At 50.5% G+C, this 25,002-nt stretch overlaps 1 protein-coding gene across 1 annotated transcript in view; it reads right to left on the minus strand.

Annotated features, from left to right (window-relative positions):
• Window positions 1-25,002, minus strand: part of PLXNA4 (plexin A4) — a 506,929-nt gene that overhangs the window by 40,642 nt on the left and 441,285 nt on the right. Inside the window, exons 22-24 of the mRNA XM_019543765.1 lie at window positions 20,870-20,936; window positions 14,703-14,849; window positions 6,115-6,274 (exon numbers count right to left, since the gene is read on the minus strand). Coding sequence (XP_019399310.1) covers window positions 6,115-6,274; window positions 14,703-14,849; window positions 20,870-20,936 — 374 coding nt within the window. The remainder of the gene's footprint in view (window positions 1-6,114; window positions 6,275-14,702; window positions 14,850-20,869; window positions 20,937-25,002) is intronic.

A 25,002-nucleotide genomic window follows, 5' to 3' on the forward strand; every position in this document is an offset into this window, starting at 1 on the left:
AGTGTAGTACCATATATGCACTGCAATAGGTAGGTAGGGTCTGGTTTTCAGTTTCATGCTTGAAGATGGATGGTGGCTTTCAACTGTCTTTGCTATCCCCATGTTCAAGGGCTGTGCAGACCCTCAGGCCTGTTCAGATTCATGCTCTACTTCCAGTGAGTCCTGGGAAGCAGGAACCACATCCTGCAGTTCTCCCTCAGACCCTGCCCATCCTTTACGGGCTGTGGACTCCATACACCAGCCCCACAATGAGCAGGGTACCCAGTAGAGGGGCCATGTTAGCCATGTCTATGGTGTTTTCTTGCCGAAGCCTGGACCACCATTGTGAAACAAGACCTGTCTTCTCACCCCTTCTCTGGGTGAGCTAAAGCCCAGGAGTTATGCAGGACCAGGCCTAGAGGAGCTCTGGGTGTGCCTCAGCACCACTCTGAGGATGCTCTCTGGCCCACCTGCTCTGCCTCGTGGCTGGCTCCAGCGTAAGCAGAGCATGTGTGGGCAGGTGGAGCTGCTTTCTCGGCAGGACCCCATCAGAGAAGTTCTCTAAGGGTTGTTCTTTTGCAGCAACACCTAGTAAGAGCAACAGCCTCTTGCCAGCAGCAGTTCCCCTGGGAATCATTGTGTTGCAAGTCATTCAGAGGCCCCTCCCTATAGCAGCAACAGCTCCTTAGGAACAACACAGCACCAGGGCATGGCCACGTTGCAACTCACTGTAGTGTTGACTGCATAGATGTGGTTTTCAGAGGCCATCTCTGCCCACTAAAAGGCTTGTCGATTCAAGCCCAACAGCTTCCAGTTAGCTTCATGCTCTTTTTCCTGCCCACTGGGGCTATGTTTGGGTTACAGATGTTGTAGGCAGATGTTAGAATCCACATAAGAGCCGTTCCTATGCATGTCAGGAGATACAGCACATTGCAGGGTCCAATCCTGAGCAGCTTACCCCGAATTGACTATTATTCCCTTACACCACATGCCATTGACTTCAGTGAGAACGTTAGTGAGGATGGAGAGAGGCCTACTGCCCACAGCTGCTCAAGAGTGGGATCTTAGCCTGAGTACGGATTCGAATGACTGCCTCCTTGCTTGCTCAACTGAGTCCCTTCAATACCCTTTTTTCTCTCTGCAAGTGCTAACTGCGGGTAAAGAGAATGGGAAAAGCAGGGCACAGGAGGGTGAAGGAAGAAAAGGTGACCCCTGCATTCATATTCACAGCACCCAGAGGAAATCTCTGGCTCTGTCCACAGTGGCCCAAAGGAGAGCGGCACTCCTACCCAATTTGTGACTTTTCCACCTTCCAGAGGGAGGGAGAGAGGTGAAATCCTATAACCTTTATCTGGCTTTCCAATCAGGAGCAGCCATAAACGCAAACTCAGGAGACGGCTGCTGGGACCCCTTTATAATTCATTCAGCGGGTCCTGTATCATCTTCTTCCACATGGGAATTACTTATTTGGTTTCTTGTCTAAATCCACCACCTTTCAGGTCAGCAGGGCTGGGAGAAGGGAAATTCTTAGGGGCCTTGGACAACAGGGGTTTCTGTGTGCATATAACCCACACCTTTTCCCCCAACACCATTATATGCAAGGAAGAAGGGTCCCCATGGGTCCACAAATTTGGCACAGGGAATGGGGTGGGGGTGGTGGAGCAGTTCCAGTGTTAATTGCTGCAGCTCCAGGAGCTATGGCAATTAACACTGCCACTGCTCCCTCCACACCTCCCCAGTCAGGTTGGCACACAGGGTTGGCATGTGGCCGCACTTGGCATGCTCGGTCTGATGTCTGACCTGGCACACAGCCCTGGACCTGGCATGCCAGGTCTGTTCCTGCTTGCTGGCTCCAGAGTCGCATCTAGGGTTGAATCTGATGCACTGCACCTGGGAGTGCAAGCCAGACCAGGGGCCAAGCACTGGATCTGAAGCCACGTGCTGGGTCCAACCCCTTGTGTGGCCTCTGGGGCTGGTGCCATGCCTGGGGCTGTAAGGTGAGCGTGGGACCATGCATTGCCTCTGGAGCCGTGTGCCGAAACTTGGTGCATGGTCCCAGGCTTGTCATGCAGCCATGGAGATACTGCATGGGGTTGGACTTGGAGTGTGGTCCCAGATTCAGGACTCTGGATCCAATGCAGCATGAGGCTTTGGAGCCAGGGTGTGGGGTCGGTTTTAGTGAATGGCCCTGGACCTGGCTTAGGACTCCCATCACATGAGAAAGGTGGAGGAGCTCTATTATGTCCAGCCAGGTCTGAGCCGCTGGTACACATTCACCAGCACTTCAATCAAATGGGTCATAGGTACTGAACCCACTCCCCATCCCCACTTATTCTTCCGGACTGACTGATGGGGCAGTGTGGTGGGTAGGTCACTGGGTCCCTCCTCGAGGACTGCACTGCCCATGGCTCTCGACTTATCCCTTCTCCCTCCCCTACCTTCCTTTTTAAAATTGCAGTGCGGGAAGTAGCAAATTTCTGTGCTCTGGAGCCAGCTTTCTGCTTTGTGATCTCCCCCCACCCCCCGCCTCAATGTTCTTTTAAGGATCAGGGTATTTTATCTGTTGTTAGGATTTTTTAAATTAATCCATGGCAGGTCACTGTAAAAAGAAGCCTTTCGTCTGTGGGCTGTAATTTGGCTTTTGAACTAAAATGTAACCTCGGGGTGCCCCAAATAAGTGCTTTCAGCTGACGAGGCCCCCTAAGGCATCTGGGTAACTGAAAAACATTATGACATTTTCAGCAGGTACAACCCTCTCTCCCTGCAGCTATCCTGAATTTAACAACACAAAATAACTCATTAGCTTGCTTGCTGGCTTCTGTTGGAGCAGTCCCCCCGTGCGCTGGACAGATTGCCCTTGCAAAATTGGGCTGGAAATAGCAAACAGTGGATTTTGCTCACGGAGCCAGAGGTATGAAGGCCAGGGGGACCCATTATAACCATCTAGTTTAACCTCCTGCCAAACCCAAGCCAGAGGATCATGCCCACTAGATCACAGCACTCAGATCTGAGGCATTTTAGCCCTGCACGATCTGAGCTGCAAGCAGCATGACCAGAGGGTCTTCCTCTTCCTCCCCTTCACTGTTATCCGATGACCCCGCACTCAAAGAGCTGGACGTAGCTGTCTGCCCCCTGCCCCTTGCTTCTCCGACCACCCCGGCAGGTGAGCGAAGACAGCCATACAAGCTACACCTAGGGCTCCTGCATCTCTAACGCTGACATTTCCTACTAAAAAAGGCTGCTCGTTAATTGAACTTCTTTTTGGTGATGAAAGGTCTCCTTTTCCCTGTGGGTGGAGCAGGAGCACACTCCCCGCCTTTTAACCCTTGCTGGATCCCACCTCTCCTAATAATTACTGGCACATTCAAAACTCAGGAGGGGGGTCGTTCTGATCTGCAGTTCCAGCTGAGAAAAGGATCTAACCATTTACATGTTATGGCATGGACAAGGGGATCTGGAGGCCTGGGTCTGGCCCAGCTCCGATTAAGGCCGGACTAAAGCAGCTTTGGAAGATAATATTGTTCTCTACATCAAGGCTGTCACGGGATACCGTGTCTCCCCAAGATGCTCCCTCCTGCTCATGCTGCCTCCCATTCATCTCTAGCAGGGCAAAGTCATGTCTAGCTTTGGGTCCAAACTGAACAGGCCAACGCCGCACCAGGCCTGGACCAGTGGACCCGGCTCTAACCCCCCTCTATACCTTGCATTCCTGGGAGCCAGACCCTGGCTGGCCTCACCTTCACCCTCACCATCCCAGCCCCTTGCTGACTCTCATCAGCTCCAAAAACATCTTGGGCTCCTTTTGGTCGATTTATAGGATTGGGTTTTTATCATTGCTGCTCTTGGCAGCTCGTTCCATTATTGTGAGCACCTTTTGTCAGCAAGAAGCTGGCGGCAATTGCTGTCAGGAGGCCCCATCCCCACCACGCATATGCACACATGCACCCACACACTTAACTTCGCTCCCTGACCTCTCATTTCTGCCGTCATTATTGCCATGAATGAATTCTTGGCATCTGGCCATTCCTCTTCCTTTTGGTTTCTGGTCTGTTTTGCAGGGCTTTATATACTCCATAATTTTCCACTCAAGCGTCTTTCATGGAAGGTTACAGAGGGCAAATTCGCACTAATCTGTTCCCACAATATAGTCCCAAGCGCCAGACCACACCACAGCGGTTGATACAACCTTGCATCCTTTCTTACCAGCCACCTGTTAGATCCTCCAATACAGAGGAGTGATATGGGTTTTGTCCTTATAAACAATTTTGGACACCTCACTCCTACTAGGGCCCTGCTGTAGCTTCAGGCTGGAAGATGTTGGTTTGTTTGGCTTTTTTTCCCACTTTATTTTTTAATGCATCCAACCCACCAAACAACAGATTCAGCACCCAAAGATTCACCCAGTCCCCCAAAGCATGCACAAAGACACATATTCACAGCCTATCAACAGTGCTACCACAACCCAAATCAACATCCACGGACATCCCACGCTCCCCTCCCTTTCCCGCTCAGTCTCCGGCAACTCCCTCGGGTCTCCAGTGATGTCCCCTGATCCCCTCACCTCCATACAATTCTGCCTCCCTACAACTCTGCACAACACGATCCTCATTACCTTCTGCTCATCTCTGCTTTTTCAATTTGAAATGGATTGTAAATTTATTCTCAAGTGTTCGCTCACAGAACTTGCACTTCAGTGTTCAAAAACGTTTCTCAAATGTTCTGGTTTGGAGGCAGGAGAAGATGCCTTTTTTTTTTTAGCAAATTTCAAACGTCTCCCTCAGATTTCCAAGGAAGCATCTTTTTTGCCTTGTCCCCTGTAGAACACGGATTTGACAGGACAACTTTATCTGTACTAAAACTTTCCTTGCTTTTTCAAACTACTCAGTGCCAGTTCTTTTCCAGGCTTTTGCAAGTGTAAGTCTTGCAGCCGCTAGAAGATGAGTGATGCTATGTTACTTAATACGGTGCAGATCTCCAAGGAAAGTTTAATAGGAAGATTAAGGGGTCATCTATAGTTGACATCCTGTTGTCCCCCTCACCGTATCTCCAGCCTTCTTCCAGCACAGTTTAATACTGAGACACATCCACCATGTGTGGTAAAAGCCTCCCACCTATCCACACTCCCTCCAACATTTCCCTATTCCTACACCATACATGCATTTTATTTTAAGTGGAGTAAAACACCATCCATATAGCATTTTAAAATATTTTTTCTATTATTGTGCAAATGGATGTGTATAGATCTTAAGGGTGGTGGATGACAGAACAAGGAGCAATGGGTTCAGTTTGCAGCAAGGGAAGTTGAGGTTGGATATTAGGAAAAACTTTCTTACTAGGAGGGTGGTGAAGCTCTGGAACAGGTCACCCAGAGAGGTGGGGGAGTCTCCATCCTTGGGGGTTTTTAAGACTTGGCTAAACAAAGCCTTGGCTGGGATAATGTAGTTGGGATGATGTAGCTGGGGCTGGTCCTGCCTTGAGCAGGGGGCTGAACTAGATGTGACCTCCTGAGGTCCCTTCCAGCCCTCATTTTCTGTGATCTATGACTTGTTCCAGATGGTTTCCCATTCTTCAGCACTATCTTCTGATTCAATATCATTAGCCCATTTTGTCATAACCATTGTTTTTTCTTCTTTATGACTATTTAAAATTGCTTTACACAACACAAATCAATAGGCCTGTGTTTTTCCTTACTGTGATCACACTGGGTGGCTATCACACTGCGGGACACATGCTGTCTGAACCCAACGCCCCCGACAGAAAGCCTAGGGAGAAATCTCAGCAATAGGAGCCTCGCACATGTTGTTCCCCTGTTCTGGTAATGTCCCTCTTGGGGCTTTCCAGCAGGGAAGAGTGAGTGAGCCACTGGGTCTCAGACCTATAGCATCCCCTTTATGCCCTTGGCCAGGTGGGGTTCTTGCATGCTGGAGCAGGTTTGTGGGTTGTTTTTATGGCCCAGAGGTTATGGGAGGCACCTGGATCTGATGTGCAGAAGGGCTGGGAGTATCCTTTCATCGATCCCTCCTGCCCTCAGTCTGCTCCACTCTGTCTGGTGTCACGGTGCCCAGAAGAGATGGCAATATCTCCGTTCGCACACCTCCTCCCTGCAATGGGACTCGAGGCCGAGTGTTCACATACCCAAGTCCATGTCTGCAGCTTTCGGCCGATGGGAGCAGGGCACGTTCTTGAAGATGGCGTCCAAAATCTTCTCCTTGACCTGCGTGATGGTGTCGCAGTTGAGGATCTTCACTGGGATCTCCGGGCTGTTCACGTTATCGGGGTTCACACAGCTCAGGACCTGGGGGAGGAAGGCAGAGAGGCAATGAAAAGAGCTATACTTTTCAGGGAGCCACGGGCACCCCATCACCACCCCTCCCCAGCCGGCTCCATGCCAGCAGCACCAGCCTAGCCCTGCGGGTTCCTCTAAGCTGCGTGTGAGGTTGCTCAGTAGATAGATGGGGTCTGGATACGTGCCTACAGAGGGCTTGTTCCAAAAACAGGTCTTTAACTGGCTCAACACATGACAGGGCTGTTCTCATTGCTTTATGCTCGTACTGATTAGCATCACTTAGGGCCTGCTCCTTTTTCTACTGAAGTTAAGGGCAAATCTCCCACTGATTGTGATGGCAGCAGGATGTAGCCCCTACCTAAGTGCACCGGCGTCCTCAGGTCCTTATTGCAAGGATGGTGTGGTCTGAATTCCCCTCTACGTGAGCTTTTCCCAGTGGGGTGCACTCATAGTACTCAGCTACCTTTGGAGCAGGCCAGCCCACACACTTGGGTTCCTTGAGCCTCTCTTTCTTGACTTCTCAGCTGTGGCTGCCAAAAAAAAGCCTATTCTGCAGCTGAGGAACCAATTCTTTTCATACAGGCCACTTAAAAAGTTGTTCCCAACTTCCAGCTGGTACTGCCCGAGGCTGGAAGACTGGCCAACGCAACGAAAAGCTTGAGGGCCTTTGCATCTGAGACAACTTCAACTTCAGGAGAGCCTCACAAGTGTTACAAGTGAATAGGACCTCCTTTGCACTCTGTCACCCTTGGCTTGACTCTTTAGCCTGATCTTAAATCTCATAATCCGCAGTTTGTCTTCCTTCCAAGCTCCTCTGCCAAGAGGCAGGCCAAACGTCTCTTAATTGGAAATACAGGGCTTCTAAAAAAAAAATCACCTCTTGCTCTGGGACTTGAAACAAGAAGTTACCTGATTAGCTAGGCCTCCGGTTTCTTGAGGGGATGCTGGCATCTGTTGCATGAGCATGGTCCAAGAGCAAAATGAAAAGTATGTGGGGGGCTGAGAGGGGGAGGGGGTCCCTTCAGCTCAAGCACATGGAGAGTAATGGAAATTTGGCTGCTAACTCACAGGCATTTATAAGATCAGAGCTCTGCTATCTCTGGGTGGAGAAGGAAAAAAGTGTATACATTTTTATACACTTAACATGCTTTTAAATGTTGAAGGAGAATTAAACTGGGGCTGGTTAATGTTCTGGCCTTTTTACAAGAGCAGAGGTAAGGTCCCAATTCCTCCACACGCATGCAGGAGAGACAGGATGCTTCTTGACTTCATGTCCTACGCTATTGAGCACTGTGATATCAAAGGGATGTCACCTTCCATTGCTGTCTTCCAAGAGCGGGGAAAGCAATCATTATGTATCATTTACAAAAGGCTTTGTGAACTTTTACAGGAAAGGCACAATATAAATGTAAGCCATTGATTGGATTCTATTACTATTATTCATGTCCCTTCTGGGAGCATTGGGGAAGCATAAATTCACATAATCATTGTAATAATAACAACAGCAATCATTTACATTTCTATAGCATCCTTCACCTTAGAAGATCACCGAGGTATTTACAAACAGCACCAATAATGCTCAGCCACCACTGGGGTGATTAATCATGCTGCCTAACTCAGTGGGGTAGTGCGGGGTGGGGGGAAGAGTGAGGAAATGTTGATCAAGGACCTGGGAAATGTCATGGGCTCATAAGTAGCCATGGAAATCAGTTATATTTAAAGTATCGCCCCATGCAATAAGCTACCCACAGATCATCTGATCACCCATGCATGCTGGATTGAGTTGTCCCTGGGCAGAATGGATCCAGTCGTATCATAAACACAATTTCATTCCTGGGAAAGCAGCAGAAAATGAGGGTTGAAGGGACCTCAGGAGGTCACATCTAGTCCAACGCCCTGCTCAAAGCAGGACCAGCCCCAACTAGGTCATTCCAGCCAGGGCTTCGTCTAGCCAGATTTTGAAAACCTCCAAGGCTGGAGATGCCACCACCTCTCTGGGCAAACTGTTTCAGTGCTTTACTACCCTCCTAGAGAGAAGGTTTTTCCTGATATCCAACCCAACTTTGGGACCTTGGCTGCTTTGCATTATTCATGTCAACAGCCATGAAGCTGAGATGGGAGCTGGGTCATGTTTTATTCCCCACAGAATGAGAGAACAGCACTGGAGCAAGAGGGTCTCATGGCTGGGATCTGTTGGTGCGAGCTGCTGAAAGTCCCCAGTCCCAGGAAAGGTAATGGGCACCCAGCACCTTGCTGGATTGGTTCAATAGACTGAGACATGTCTTCTAATACATGTAAGGGTGAAGTTACATGTTACACCTAGACCATGCTAAGAACTGAAAACACAAGCATCCACGCTTTATTAATTCATTGACTTGTGGCATGTGCCCTTTGAGTGTCTCAAAGTTATGCCACTTCGGATGCGGGTTAACTCGGGGCCATACTACCTAGCTCGTCTTAGGGTAACTTCAGTCTGCTCCATGGAGATAAAGCAAAAATTTGCAGTCCTCCAGCATCCCAGGATACACTGCTCCCAGCCCCTATCCTAGAGCAGGATCCCTGGCCACACCCCTACTCACCTGTACCCTGGTGGCAAGTGAGAGCTATGCAAGCAAGAAATAGTATTAACCCTTAACACAGGACTGCTCAGAGCATTTTCTAATTTTAACACTGCTAAACATGCCCTGGATTTAGTCTGGGCAACGTATAACGGGTAACTTCACCCTACCTTGCCAAGCAGGCTTTATCAGAGCTGTAGATGAAGTAGAGTTTGCCCCCTTTTGAGTAAGATGTCAAACACCAGGGCACTATTACAGACCACACACTACATTGTGTTCAAATGACTATATAGGTAAATACTACTGAGAAGGCTCCAGGTTGATTAGGTTTGTTTTAGATGCTGAGCAGCTTACCAGTGACCTGTCTGCTCCCTCTCACCCTCTCTCTGACCAACTGATTTCTGAGGCAGGCTGCGTGCCTATGGCTTATGCCCACCCAAGCAAATAAAATGCTATGCAAAGCCAAAATAGTGCCCCCTCTCCCAAATGTAGAACTGCAGGATTTGCTGCTCGGGCTGAGCCACATGGCTTGGAGAGAAACCAGCCCCAGACTTGGTAGCTTGGTAGGTGAGGATCATGCCGGAGAAGCAAAAAGTCTTGAGTTATAACACTGACATCCGCTCTGATTTCCTGTGCCAGCATCAATGAGTGACTCACTGTCTCTTCTCAGCAAAACAATATTTCAACTGATTAATAAAAATGTTTCATTAAAAAGACCCACACTCCCTGATCTCTGTGCTTTTGTTGCATGCCCTACAGATGGGGCTGGGCACGGCCGTCTGCAGTGTCTGTAGCAACTCACCAAGCACAGAAGAAACCCTATGGTGACTGCAGATGGTCTAAGGGGTCACCAGCCAGTATGGAGAAGGAAGGGGAGATACATCTAGGACATCTCTATGACACTAACAGCAATCAAATCAGGCCTAGCATTATTTCATTTGAATTTAAAAAACTACAAAAGACTCCAGAACAATGTCTATTTATTGTGGGGGAAAAAAATGAAAGCAGAGAGAGACCAAAAGGAAGAACAGTCTCATTCATATTTTGCTTCCTTTTAATCTCCATCGCTGCAGCTGATCTCTGTAAATCTGCTAAGATTCCTATCGGGAAATATTTGCTCTTGAGACGTAAGAGGGAAAGCTGATTAACATCAAACGCCACCAAGTGAATGGAGGGAAGCTTTGTTCAGCCTGATGTATAATTACTACCTCTTCTCACTGGCTGCTTTGTACCCAGTCAAAAGGATTTCCTTTGGTGTAAGCGATCGCTCTGTCTCTCTGTTGTCTACATTTTTCTCTCCTTTGCTCCGTTTCTCCAAGTGAGATTGGGATTTCATGTTGCTACGGACTGTCAACTGCAGAGCAGAAAAGAGTCCAAGCCCTGCCGAGATCACATTTGAACCAGATGAGATAGACAGAGGTAGCAAAAGGAAGATTTGTGAGGTCTTGGAATAAGCAAACGAAGTCACCTGCTCAGGGTCACTCATTAAATCAGCCTCTTCCGAGTCCTGTCCTCAGTCATATAAGCATGCTTTCTCCTGGATTACACCCACCTCTGTATTACCTAAGCAATTAATTTTTTCTCTTTCTACTCCCATGTGTCTGCTCTTGCCTATATAACCTTTTCTCCCTGAACATCCAAGGCAGGGTGAGCCATTAGGCCTGGACCCCCACCTTGTATCTGGATGTACATGCAAGGAACTTGTAAACAGAAAGAGAGAAGGCATATTACCTCTGTCTATGGCACAATTTTGACCATTTTTACTATCCCGGTTCTTCTTCTGGCTTCAGTGATAACACTGAAAAATTGGAGAAAGTTGCAAAAAGAATCACGAGAATGATTCAAATCTTGGAAAACTTCCTGTACAGCGGAGAGACTTAAGAAGCTCACTCAATTAATTTTTTCCAAGTCAGGGTGAAGAAGTGAATTCATCACAACCCAGAAGTACCTATGCAAAGGAGAGGTTTCTGGTAGTCGAGAGATCTCTAATTGAGCAGAACAAGGCATAACACGATTCAGTGGCTGGAAGCTGAAGGCAGACACATTCAGAGCAGAAAAAAGGTACAGAATTTTAATCTTCAGAATTAACCTTTGGAGCAATTTAGCTAGAGACATGGGAGATTCTTGCTCACCTGAAGCCTTTAAACTAGGAGAGGATCTTTGTCTGAAAGGGATGCTATTGTCCCAGTGATGCGAGTGATGCAGGGACTGTGGGATGGATTCTTTGGCCTGAGCTGTGCAAAACGGCTCCCGAGATACTCATGGCTCCTTTGTGACCAGCGGAAAGTTTTTTGTGTGCATTCGGCCACGGGGATGTTGTTCGTCTTGAGATGCCGGGATAGACCTTTCCATTGGGTTCCTGTGCCATTTTGCTCATCAGTGTGTTTTCATGTAGGACTGATTTTTCAGAAGAGGTGTGAAGGGCCTGGGGAGGGTCACAAAGCTGAAATGCTGCTCCACAACACAATGGTCCTTGCAGGGATGCTAAGGATGGAAACATCCTACCAGCTCAGGAAGACCTCAACAATATTGGCCAATGGATGATTCTTCTTTGATTTCTCCAATTTAAAGCAATGGGGCTTTTTCCCCGTACCCAACAGGAGACTGTTCTCCCCTAAATACATCCTCCGGCTAGGAGGTTATAGCCAATAGGCAGCCTTCCCATCTCTTCTCTATTGGTCCTAGTTAGGTGCCCACGATCACTGGTCAGTAAGGCTACGTGAAATTTCACCTGGCGTTTCGTTGTGACTGTTTCAACGCGTTTTGAAGAAATCAAAATGAAGCAAAAGCCTTTGAAACGGCTTCAAAATGAAACAAGGGTTTCAAAACATTTTGAATTTTGAAGCCAGGCTTACTGGCTTCAGCACCAGTCCCAGCCGGCAGCACCCAGATCCTGTCATCTGGCAGGCAGATTGGACACTCGTCCGCACCCCTGGGAGGGCTGCGGGGCTGTGCTGGAGTCCTCCTTGGGGTGCAAGCTCCCGATCTGCCTGCCGGCTAACAGAAGCCGGGTGCTGCTGCCTGGGGCCAGCGGGGCTGGGGCAGGTCAGCTCATGTGAGGACCTGCTGCCCAATCCTGGTGTAGGGGAGAGTCCCCGCATGAGCTGATCTGCCCTGGGCCCCACACCCTCCTCAAGCCAGCTCCGGGGGCCAGGGCAGGGGCAGATCAGCTTATGCAGGGACCCTCTCCCACCCTGGGATTGGGGCGGCGGGTCCCCGCATGTGCTGATCTGCCCCAGCCCCGCTGGCCCCAGGCAGCATCAACTGGCTCCTGGACAAATCAGGCAGATCTGGGAGGGGTGTGGAGGCTGTGCCAGAGTCCTCCCAGGGGTGGGGGGTGCCCCCGATCTGCCTGCCTGCTGCATTTTATGTTTCCCCATAATAACCTATGGGTGAAACATTAAAACAGCATCAAAATAGCGAAACAGTTTAGATGAAAGGAAACAGAACAGTGATTTTGAAACAAAATGAAACTCGAAACGAAACACTGTTTCCTTGAATCGGCGAAACTGGAGTCAAATGGGAACGGTGCTGCTTCACACAGCCCTACTGGTCACCATTAAAAGCCAGCACTGGTACACAGATGACATCTGTAGAAATGGGAATCCCTGTGGGATGGGTTATTAGCTTTCTAGCTTCAGAGGCATTATCCAACTACTAACCAATGTGAAGAGGGAACTTTCTGTCAGGTTGGGTTACCCTATACCAACTTTTTACTGGATTTCTTATACCTTTCTATGCAGCAGATGATGCCAAGCTTTTGGACCAGGTGAACCTGAAATCTGGTCTCATTAGGCATTCCTGTGAAGTGGCTGAATCCTCAGAAAACACAGTATGGCAACTCGAAGCAATCACTGACTTTTCTGTGAAGTTCTTGAGATGGCCAATGATGTCAGCATAGGTGAACAGAGCTTTTCCAGACCTCAAAATACATCGGTCCAGGGTTGAGATCCAGCTTTGAGGATGCTCCCATGTTATTTTATTTTAACCAGCTGGCTATCCAGTCCTTACCTTTTTTATTCCCGTGTCCCACCGGGGTGTTGTGAACAAAGGCGGCTCAGCACATGACATTCTTGCTACCACTCCAGTTAGTCTGAACACCAGCTGAGCACCTGTACCTCCAGGATGCTGGCAAGCTGAAACCTCTCTGAGCACATACAGATGATCTCCCAACTTTGCATCTCCACCCTCTGGCATCGCACAGCTTCCTCCCCCTGCACTGAAGATGCATCTCTGATATCAGAAATTTGTCACAGCTGGTGAACCCCTCCCTCCATTTCTTACACCCACCTCTGCTTTCCTCCTGGTCCCCTTGATGTGCCTCCTTCCTCTGCTGTTACTTTTATGCTCCACTTTCACTCCAGTTATAACTACGCTGCCTTTATTTTCTATAACTCTACAAGCACTGGACCTACCTCTGCTAGCTTTATGCTAGCTAGTGCAGGCATTGGGAGCTGTCTCTCTCTGAAAGCATGGAGATCAGCATAGGCTGCTAAACCTGGCTGAGAAGTGGGGTAACTTAACCTGCAGTGAGCTCTGTGTTGCTATGACCAGACTACTCTTTGGATGCAAGCTAGTCAGTTTAAAGCTAGCTTGGGCATGCCTGACTCCACTGCAGGTGCCAGGCTTCTCCTCATGTATTCTCCATAGCACTGCACTGCAAGCTGGCCAGGCATCCCTCACTCTCAGCAAACCGATAAGCTTCCATCATCATCCTTGCGATGCCTGGGCACAAGCCATAATCTGCATTTGGAGCAGAAAGTGTGTCGGGAGAGACCAGGCTGGGCGGGGGGACGGTGTCTAAATGCACACGTGTATGCACGCACCCAGATGGAGTGCGGGGGAGGAATTCCCCGCAGACTGGCATGTCCTGTGCTAACAGCGTGTGTAGAAACAGAGTGCGTAGAAGATCTGCTGAACTGGCAGTTTCTTCAGGATAGGAAAGTGTGGCAGCCTGGAGCGGAAGCAAGCTGTGACATGGGGGTGGGGAGGATGGCTGGTGACAGGGCAGAGAGGAGGGAGGCAGAGAGAAGCTGTGGCAGTGCTAAAGGGGCAGGAGGGAGGGCACCTGCTGCTCTCTAACTGGAGGGCAATGCCATTTCAGCTTTGATAGCCTTCCACAGGAAGAAAACTGGGCAGAGGGCACTACAGGAGCGATGTACGGAAACACACTATGCACACACACTGCATGGGGTGCTTTGTAACACGGCCTGTGCACGCTCTGCAGGAAGCAGAACTCTTCTGGTGCAGGGTGGTTGTTAGCATGACCTCAGTCGTTGCTGAGCTGGCGTCAAAGGGACAAGCCCACCAAGCCAAGAGCATGGGGGGCAACCTCGTAGCTGCCTGCTTAGTGACCACATACTGCATTGCCCATGCAGATACTCTTTGTGGCCTGTAGCTGAGCGCTTATGCTGTCATTTACCATTAGGCCCCTTCTGAGCACCTTAGAAGCACAGCCTTGTCCAAGTCTCCCTTTCCTTGTCTCCTGCCCACACCCTCACTTGCACGATCCATCGTCAGATTCTCACGCGTTCTTATCTCAACTCTGCCTATGCACCAGCTCTGCAACTGCATGTATACCGTACAACACTGAGCTAACCCAAGCACTCCCGCAGGGCTGGCAACCTCTCTGAGCACCTGGAACTGCTCTTGGCCAGAGCAACTGGCCAGCTGCAGTGGCATGGAGTAGCCACTGCAAACCTTCTTCCTACAACAGAGGCATTTACTGTATGCCGTGGCAGTGTTAGATGTTAATAGTGCATTTTTGGGTGAATGTCCATGTGGTGGCCTTCAATGGCAAGGGGAGGTTGGGCAAATTGACTCTAGCTTAGGAGATCCTCAGGACCCTGGTAGGACTCCTTGATCTGAGCAAGACTTACCAGTGTCTTGTAGTCAATCTGCTGCCTGATGAGCTTGTCCTCACTCAGCGAGTATCGGGCTTCCCCGGTGATGGAGTCGATGGGTCCCTTTTCCATCTGCTGTTTGATGGCGCAGAAGAGAGAGAAGAGAGGTTCGCCGGCACACTCCTGCATGGAGACAAGAGGAACAAAAACCAGGTGATGTCCCAAATACATCATGCCCCTGAGATCAGCCAGTCCTCATCTTCCAGGCTGAGACTGTAGTTTTGTCACATCACAGATGGCCTATTTGGCTGTGCTCTCTCCAATCTACCAGGGAGCTCTGGTGGCTCCAAACTTTGGGAATGCAAGCATCCCAAGTGCCGTGGTGACCTAGGACATCAGTAGGCCAAGATGGTGCATGACGGCTCTAACCAGAAGCTGGTTTGGGGACCTGGGAGCAGAAGACCTGAAAGCCTGAAGTGCCAAAATTAATCAATATATCATCAGCTGAGAACCACTGTCTTAGCCTACCTGTACAAACTGCTCTAGAAAACAACCAAGGTGACCATGGCCAGGTGCAATGGACTGAAACTCTATCGTCAAGCCTGGTTTAATAATTTCTGCAAAGACATTCTCCAAGGCACGCGTGAGCTCTGATTAGAGCAAACTTTTCTGGTCTTTAAATGACTCCGGAGGTTGGGCAGGGCATGCACAGAGGGTTTTGCCTTTAGTCAGGGAGATAAGGCCAACTAAAACCCTCAGAGGTCGCAAAAGACCTGAACAGTTGGAAACTTGCCCACCTTGGGGTCTCCTGGAAGCTGCTGTGCATCAGGACTGAGACCCCCTGGCAGGATAGTAGGAGGGAGGCTTGCCCTGCAGCGCCTGTGCTGTGTATGTGTTTCATGCCTGGAAAGGACTGTGGTCAGCAGGGCTGTCAAACAGATGCATCTCTGCCTCGAACCGGTGCTACGTTCTCCTCCTTGATGGGACAGACACACCAAGCTCAGCCTTGGTCAGAGCCCTGATCGTAGGATCATAGAGAAGTAGGTCTGGATGGCACCTCCAAAGGTCATCTAGTCCCACCCCCTGCCTGAGGCAGGATCATTCTTATCCAAAAAAAATCCTATACAAATACAAATCCCTAACATCTCAGTAAAACTTCAACACAAGACATGATGCCCTAGCCTGCCACAGGTAAAGACAAGGAACCATGGATCGTAGGACAGAAGGGTTGGAAGGGACCTGACAATACGAGATCATCTAGTCTAACTCAACCAAGGCAAGATCAATCCTGACTAAACTATCTCAGCAAAGTGTCTGTCCAACCTGCTCTTAAAATTTTCCAGGGATGGAGATTAAACCACTTCTCTAGATGCCTGTTCCAACACTCGACCACCCTCAGAGTCACCATGTTCATCCTGATAGCCAACTTGACCTTCCTCTGCTGCCATTTGGAGGCATTGCTCTTAGTCCTGTCCCCTACAGCCACAAAGAAAACCCCATCTCCATCCCCTTTAACATCGACCTTCAGGTATTTGAAGAGTGCTATCAAATCCCTCCTCAGTCTTCTCCAGACTAAATAACCCCTTGCTCTTTCAGCCCATCCTTTTAAGTCTTGCTTCCCAAGCCTCTAATCATTTTTGCTGCTCTCCACTGGCCTCTTCCCAATCTGTCCATATCCTTCTTGATGTGTGGGGTCCAAAACTGGACATAGGTGAGACCTCACCAGCACCAAATAGAGCATAAGAATCCCTTCCCTTGATTTGCAGGTGACACTCCTGTTAAAACAGCCCAGGATGCTGTTGCCTTTCTTTGCAATGAGAGATGCTGTTGGCTCATATTCAGCTTGTGGTCCACTGTAACCCCCAGATCCTTCTCTGCAGTCCTGACAGGAGGTCACTGCTCAGGGCCACCTCTCTGGGAGCTGGGGCCAGGGCAGAGCAAGGCAGTGCAGTGCTGGTTTTGGGCTGGCTAGACAAATCACTGGGAAGCTTTGGGCCTCTCTGCTATGGAAAGGGCAGCCCTGCTGGCACTAGGTGTCAGCGCTCCTGCTCCTGGGCATCCCCAGGGCTGGCAATCGTGGCCCAGTGGGGAGAACTGCACAGGGAATTTCCTTTCCCATCCAACCATGGAGGCAGATGAATGTGGGGACAGCAAGCTAGAAAATTAGCACATGCACAGGCACAGCCTCAGAGGGATAACGACCCCTGCCTGGCGGTGACACTGCACTCCTCTTCCTTTTCACCCCATTCTCCATTTTCCATTTGTCTTTCCTCCCCTCCCTGCTTTTGCGTTGCCCCTCCCCAACTTGCTCTGTCTTTCCCTTGGCTTTCCTCTTTTCTGCTTCCATCCTGCCACCCTCCCACCCTTCTGCGGCACTTCTCCTCCCTTCCAGCAATTTGTCCCCAGTCAATGAGCGAGGTCATTTGCCTCTGGTGTAAATCCTGGAGAAAACAAGTTAATAATCTGAAGCAAAGTGGCCCCTTTCTCTGTTCTTACACCTGTCTGCCACTTAATTAGCTTATCTGCCAGCAGCATATTGCTTCCGTGTGCCTGTCTATTGCCCTTATCAGGCCTGGGTTCGGGCTAAGGCAGGAAGACAAGAAGCTGAGTGAGGGAAAAAAGCCTATTACAAAAGCAGAGCTTTAGCAAGTCACCTCCTTCTATCCCTGCCTTTCAGATGAGAATGGGAAGCTGAAATGAGAAGCCACTGAAATTACCTTCCAGGGACCTTCAAAACTTTCCTGCTAAGAGAACTGGGGCTCTGAGAAGCTCAGCAGACACAGGGCCAGCTAGATGCCTAGTCTCTAGTCTGGCCAGGCATGGCAGCAAGGCTTAGCTCTCTACTAGATGGGCATGAGTTGTGAAGCTCTGGTGGTCTAGCTGATGCATGGAGAGTTCCCAGTTAGGTTTAATGTGAGCAAAAGTCAGCACTGGTTTGGAAACCCCTCCATGGGAGTCAAGGCTGGAATACTACCCTGGGTTGAGCCCTGGGTTGAGCCAGCGGCCAAAGCACTGTGAACTCCTGAAGGCCCCAGAGGCAGGCATGCTGTCTCTATTATTTTCACTTTGTTATAGCCCAAGGGATTAGTGTTATGTTGTAGTTTAACCAGGTGGTTTTGGGATGAGGCTATAAGGGGAGGTGGAGGCCTCATTAGTGCCCAGAGAGACACAAGCTACAGGGCTGGAGAGCCCAGCTCCAGAGGAGCACAGCTAGGGAGGAGATTGATTAGAGCCAGTGCCGCAAAGCCGAGCCCAACACAGTGGGTCTAAGCTAGATGGCCCAGCTATGAGTGGTGCCCCTGACAGAGCTAATATGGGCTGGAGCCCCAACCAAAGTGATTTGGACACCTGAGGTGGAAAGAGCATTTCAGGAGGTGAAAGAAGCACTCTGTCAGCCCCTGCTGCTATATACACTGGATTCATGTTACAGATGGACTCATCAAACACAGCCATTGGTGCAGTGTTAGTTCAAAAGGATGGAGATTAGGAATATCTGCTCGCCTATGTAAGCAGAAAATTACGCCCCCCTGAGAAGAACTATGCCACAGCAGAGAAGGAGTTTTTGGCAATCAAATGGGTAGTAGAAACACTTCGGTACTATTTGTGGGGGTGTAAATTCATCTTAACCACTGAATATGCCCTGCTGCAATGGCTGCAGAGCATGAAGACAGACAATGCAAGGCTAATGAGGTGGGCTATCAGTCTTCATCTGTACTGTTTTGTAGTGGAACGCAGTCCAAAGACCCAAAACGTGAGTGCTGACTTCTCATAACAGTAGGAGGAAGAGGAAGGTTTGGAGAGGAAGAAAAAACCCCAGACAAAAGACAAGGGGCAGAGGTACATAACAGGGAACCCTAGCCCTGTTACTAGAAAGCTGAGTGGCCCCATTAAGGCCACAGTTTTCACAACCTGGTAGCAGAATAGGGGTTAAGGGAAGCCCTGCAGCTGGCCAGGGGAGAGCTAAGGCCAGAGCTACATAAGCCCTGGGTTGGGAGGCAGCCAGCCCAGGTGAAGGCAGAGTGTGCAGCTCCTGAAGGCCCCAGAGCCTGGAAGAAAACAGCTCTGCTGGCCAGGGTACAGGACACAGCACCTGGAGTGAAGAAGCCCAGGGTAGGCAGGCATGCTAATTCTATTATCTTTACTTTGTTATAGCCCAGGGGCTTAGTGTTATGTTGTAGTTTAACTCGGTGGGCATGATATGAGGCTATAAGGGGAGGTGGAGCTCTCAGTGGCTAGAGGGGGACACTTACAGAGCCAGAGAACCCAGTGCCAGAGGGGCACAGCTACATGGGGCCAGGGCCATGGAGGTGGGAGGAGATTGATTAGAGTAGGGGTAGGCAAATTGGCTTATCTGGCTGGCAGCTGGACTCCATTTCCCAACAGCCCCTGCCCGCATGGCTGGGGCTGGTCTCTATGGAGACCCCAGCCACAGCTGCACGGGAAAGCTCTGGCTGCAGTTGCCATGGAGACCAGCCACAGCCGGGCTGGAAGTGTGCACTGCAAAGCAGGGACAGGGTCCTCTCCAGAGCCACTGGGATCTGCGATGGGGGCAGCTTGCTCCGAAGCCAGGGCAGAGCTGTGATCTGTAGCCTGAACACTCTGGGCAGGGGTGCAAAAGCAGGGGATCACCGCTCTGCCCCAGCTCCTTGCAGTGATAACAGCCTGGTCTGGAGCAGGGGCAGAGCCATGACCCCTTTCCTGCTCACCCGTGCCCAGAGCATACAGGCTACAGATCATGGCTCTGCCCTGGTTCTGGAGCAAGCTGCCCCCATTGCAAGACCCCAGTGGCTCTGGAGCAGCCCCCTGCCCTGCTCTGCTGCATGGTTGCAGCTGGTCTCCATGACAACTCCAGCCTTGAGCTTTCCCATGCAGCTGTGGCTGGGGTCTCCAAGGAGACCAACCCCAGCCATGCACAGGGGCGGCTGGGAAATGGGAGTCCACTGCCAACCAGATCCGGGCTGTGGGCCAAACTTTGCCCATCCCTGAATTAAAGACATTGCCTCAAACCCAAGCCTGACACAGTGGGTCTAGGCTAGATAGCCTTTCTACATTAAAGGGGCAGAGGCAAAGTTGGCTGAGACCCAACAGAGGGAATAATACTCCTGCGAGGTATGGGGCACAGTGAAGGGACCAAAAAGGCAGGAGCTCCTCACCTCTGGGTGCTCTGGAGTGAAGACCCGATCTGGGAACCCCATGGGGCAATCGCCCTTTTGAGAACCAAAATAAACATCAAGACGTGGCAAGCGAGAGAAGGGAAGCCTGTTCCCAAAGTAGAGTGAAATAAAGAGGACACTGGGGTGCCACCGGGAGTCCTTGACTGCCCTGGAAATGGTCCCCTGTTACACCCACCTCCCTGCCAACCTGCTTCAGGCCTGGTCAGGAGGCACTATTGTTATGGGTGGAAGATGAGGGCCAGTCTCTATAACCTGTTATCTCTCTGGCTGTTCTGCTGGCAAAGATGATGCTGGCAGTTTTCGGATACTGATACCTGCATTAAGGGAAGCAGAGAGGACTCATCCCAGATAGGCCTGAGAGCCTCAAGTCAGCACTGTGCTCTGGCCAAAGCAAGAGGATGTTGCTTGGAGCTTCTCTTGCTCCAAACAGTCAATAGTTTGCACTATGACCTGAAGGGTCTATGACCAAGGTGAAGGTCAGAAGATAAGTCTTGTATGAGAGAACAGTAAAGAGCGGTAGAGGCTTTGTATATGTTTGCTTTAACAACCTCAGTAAGAGGAAACCTCATCAGCTACTATGGTCCCAGGAAGCTGCCAGTGAGGAAAGGAATCATGAGTTCTCAGTGATGGAGGCTGACCTCACCTCAAAAAGGGCTCTTCTGTTCCTGAGTGCAGACTTCCTGCTGCACTGAGTTCCCCCTGCATGCTGATTCCCCATCCTTCTTACACTAGTCCCCCAAACTCATCTCTGCACATGGTCCACACATAGAACAGCAACCCATTGGACCCTCTGCCAGCATCCCTCACCACCACGCTGCCACCTTCTCCATCCCCAGACAGTCCTCACACCAGCTTGTTAGGCCAGGATAAAACAACTGCCTTCATGTACATCCTCTTGTCATGACCTGTGACCTTTTAATGGCAGCAGCCCTCCTTTCTGGCATGTCCAAAAGCACTAGCACCCTCTAAGAGCCAAAAACAATGTATGAATGGCACAGTCTGGAGTCCAAGCATGCCACCTCCTCTTACCTTGAGGAACTTGTAGAGCAGGAAGGTGAACCAGTTGGTGAGCATTTTCTCTGCCACGGACTCTGTCCTAGAATCACCACAGGAAGAGAAAGGGCATGGAAGAGATGGGTTAGTCATGGTGTTCAGCCCAAAGGTTCATGGGGCATTTTACTGCCAAGTGCAAGAGGTGATGAGCACACAACAGGAGTGTTTGTGGTGTCTCCTGTTGGTCCCACTAGGGCAGCAAAACAGGCACTGTTTGTTCCTTGGAAAAAGCAAAGCAAAGCAAAGATCAGGCTAAATCCAAAGCAACTAGGATCTTTACCCAGGCATCGGAGGACTCAACATCTTTTTCTGGTGGTTCAAGGAACCTAGTTAATTCTCTTCCCACTCTACTGAGGTCCTTGGACATCCTGCTTTGAGTTCAAAGGGGAAGAATTACATTTTTAAATACTGGGGTGAATAAATCCTGGATTTCATGCAGAAATAGGGAGATACCAGAAACGTCCAACAGGGCAGGCTCCAGGGTCCAACTGCACCTCTCTTGTACCCCAACAAAAGCCTGGCATGAGGTGTGACCATCAGGGTCTGGTCATACGGGGTGTGGGGGGCCTGGCTGGTATGGGTGTGGGGTTGGTATTTGGACCTGGCGCATAGGACACCTGAGTCCCAATCCCTGCTCCTACCACAAGCTTACAGTGAGACCACTGAGTCCCTCTGAGTCCAGCTAACCTGATGGAGCAGGGGAAAAGCACACTCCTGTTGCCCAGGGCTGCTGTGAGGGTAACAGCAGGAAAGGCCAGAAAATGCACAGGACCACAGGACTGACCCATGGGAGGAAATTCACTGGTTACTATTCTTTGGGCAGTGGTGATACCTGCTGACTGTACTGAAGGTGATAAAAGGGAAAACTCATGGGGCAAAGCCTGAGCCCAAAATCCATCAATATTTAGTTCTTACTCAGGCAAAAACCCATGTTGATTCTTCAGTGGGAGCTTTGCCTGAGTGAGGACTGAGGCAAAACTGGGGGCCAGTCACATTGGCATAAGCAAGTGGTTTAGTTAGGGATGATCCATCCTTGAGCCAGGGGCTGAACCTTCGTGAGGTCCTTTCCAGCCCTACTTTCCTATGGTCCTATGATGCCAAGCTTTGTGGCACCAAGGCAAGGATCTGTGGCTCCACATGGCAAGAACAAAGCTTGTTTCCAGTCTCTGGTCATCACAGGCCCAAGCTTGCTGGAGTGACAGCATTTCCATGTCACCGCTAATGCATCCTGTTTGCTCGTGATGTTTTCTGACGCCCTGGCCAAGCTGTGACAGCTTCACCCAGTGCCTATTTGCGTTTGCTACTTGGTTCTTGTGCATAAGCACGAGGCTGCTGGCTCTGGAGGGAGAAGACAGCAGACCAGGGTCTTTGCTAGCCTGATTGTGCATTTGTATTCTGGCAGTGGTCTCAATCAAAGCAGAGCCCTGCTGCTATGGCACAGAGAATAGGAGACTGCTTCTTCCCACTACTGCTTGCTTTAGATTGAACCCTGTTTCCACTACACTTCCACTGTTCCCAGAGTCACTTTGTGATCAAACTGGGGGTGAGAGGAGCTGATTTACCTGGTGCCTGCACTCCCAATCCCATCTGACCCACGTGCATCCTTAATCCATTCCCTACGATGCAAGCAGAAAACAGGGCTGCAGATGGTAGACCCTAATCCCTGTCACTCCCAGCTGCCCAAGAGTCTCCACGCAGAGATCCTTCCTTGCCAATCAGCCCCTTCGCAGAGCCCTGCAGCCCAGTGCTGACTCACTGCACCCCAACAGACTGTGAAGTGGAGGGTCCCACAGCTGGGAGCTTACACACTGCCTTTCACCAGTTGGGTTTGCTGGCTGTCCCACACATGGCCATGATCGATCAGCATCATACAGCAGGGTGCTCATGTGACCCACGTTCCCAGCACGTCCAACAGCTTGGTGCTCCTTGAGTTTGTACAACTTGTGCCTAGTACAGTGCAAAGGTCACAGAGCCTGGGGTGCTTTGCATAACTTAGGTCACACAGCACAAGTCTCTGAGCCTCCACTGCCGCATGTGGACTGATACCTGCTGGGCAGCAGGCACCTGCGGGCAGGGCCTGTCTGCACCGTACAGCCCTATGCTCACAGCATGTCAGAAGCTCAGCTCTGCTGTGACAAAGGCAAATGCAGCACTGCCCATCCTGAGCCCATTTTATCCAGCCTCTGCAGGCATGGGGCACAGTGTAGGGATGGTATGGAGCCATGCAATGCAGGGCTTTCAGCATTTCTTGCGAGCTACAAGGCAGGAACCTCCCTCTGCTCTGACTGATGCTAAGGAGCCAGGCCTGACATCCAGGCATTGGGGCTCACCAAACAGGGGGTGAGGGGCACCATTTGTGTATGTGGGGTGGAAAAGGTGAAGTTGGCTGGTCACCCGCCATGGCTGCTGGGCCTCAAAGACAGCTTAGCCTAATTCGAGAGCTGAACCACCCCAAGGACTGGCATTCAGGATGAACATCATGGGGCTCTGCCCGGCGGCAGCCTCCATTGCAGAAAGAACCAGCCCAGTCCCTCTGCCAGTACTCCCATGCCTGGCACTGGGGAGGTGGCTCCTCTGTGCTCTGGCTCCCGTTCCCAAATGCCATCCTCAAGGATGGAGGGGGTGGCTTAGGTTGACGGAGAAAAGGAATGAAGCCCTGAGACGACAAGAAGGGAGAGCTTGGGAGACAGGAGGAGCAGGACCAAAGGTAGAAGGGATGGAGTGAGGTGAGAGGAGAGACCAAGGGGAAAGGAGTCTGTGTGAGAGCAGGAGACTCAGAGACAGCAGCCAGCCTGCCTGGCTGGCAGTGGGAAGATGCCAGCCAGGCTAGGATGCTGCTGCAAGATGACTACAATCACTCCCCTTTCTCCTGCTGCTCCACAACAGACAGTTGACCAGGTCAAACCCTCCCTCTCAGCATGGCTCACACCTCCCTCAGAGCCCTCAGGGAACACAGAGCCTCTCCAGGGACCAGGGGCCAGTCACCCTAGAAAAGCCCCACCACTGAAGCCAGTGGGGCTGTTCTGCATTTGCCCCTGCACGACGGTGTACAGAGTCCTGTGCACGGCCTGGTTTGAACAGGGAAAAGTCAAGCAAGTGCAGAGCTGCTGGGGGGGAGAGCTCGGAGATGCCTTTCCACAGCACATACCCCACCTCCCCAGGCGAAGGGAAGTAGGCACTGCCCAGACACAGCAGCAGCAGCAGGGCCTATCAATTCAAGTGATCCCCTTACACGACTGATCCAACCCAGTCTCCTGCCCCTACTCACTGTGCCCATTTTCACAGAAATGCTGCATGCAAGTGGGCGGGTGCAGCACTTTCACACCTGCAGCACAGGGGAACATCAGCTTGAAAGTACCTATCAGATCCATGGATACAGGGTTCGCAACACAGCTCATGGGACCACTCAGCCTTTAGCAGTGATGGCTGGGATAGGACTCACACCCTTCCTCTCCTGCAGTGGGCTGCAGCCCTGTCACTGGAGTTGAGGGAGACTCTCTGTGTGTCCATAACTCTGCAGGGGCTATGACACACAGAGGAGTTCTGGCTCCATCCAATAGAAGACGGTGGTGAGCACATGCTTACGCACAGACAGACACACATGTGCACACTGACCCAGGAATGTCAGACTTCTTGATATATTTCTGCCAGGGGGACATATTTAGCTTCTCCACCTTTCCATTCATCATAAAGCACCTTTCTAGCTCCCCTGGCTGTAGAGACATCGGTCTAGGTGTGACCCCAAGGTAAGCCAAGCATTGATGGCTGCCTGAGTTTGCAAGTCAAGCCTGAAGTGCTGACTCCAAGGTGTAAACTCCTCTGTCCCTATCCACCTGATTAAAGGATCAGGCTAAAGCATCAAGCTCAGCATCAACATTCATTATTAATCACTGATCATTGGCATGGCTGGAGAGAGGGGAAGAGTGAAATCCATTGGATACTACACCTTATGGCAGGGGGTGGGGAAATTCAGAGGTAAGGACAAGAGGAGACTTGCAAAGATAGGAAAAGGGACAGGGAGGGGGAGGATGAGAAACAAAGTGGTTTAAAGGGCACAGATCGTTGCAGGGTGCCATTGCATGAAGATAAACCAGTGACAGCCCAGAACA

Source organism: Crocodylus porosus, unplaced genomic scaffold (genome assembly GCF_001723895.1).
Source record: "Crocodylus porosus isolate Cpor-Errol unplaced genomic scaffold, CroPor_comp1, whole genome shotgun sequence".
NCBI classification, from domain to species: domain Eukaryota; kingdom Metazoa; phylum Chordata; order Crocodylia; family Crocodylidae; genus Crocodylus; species Crocodylus porosus.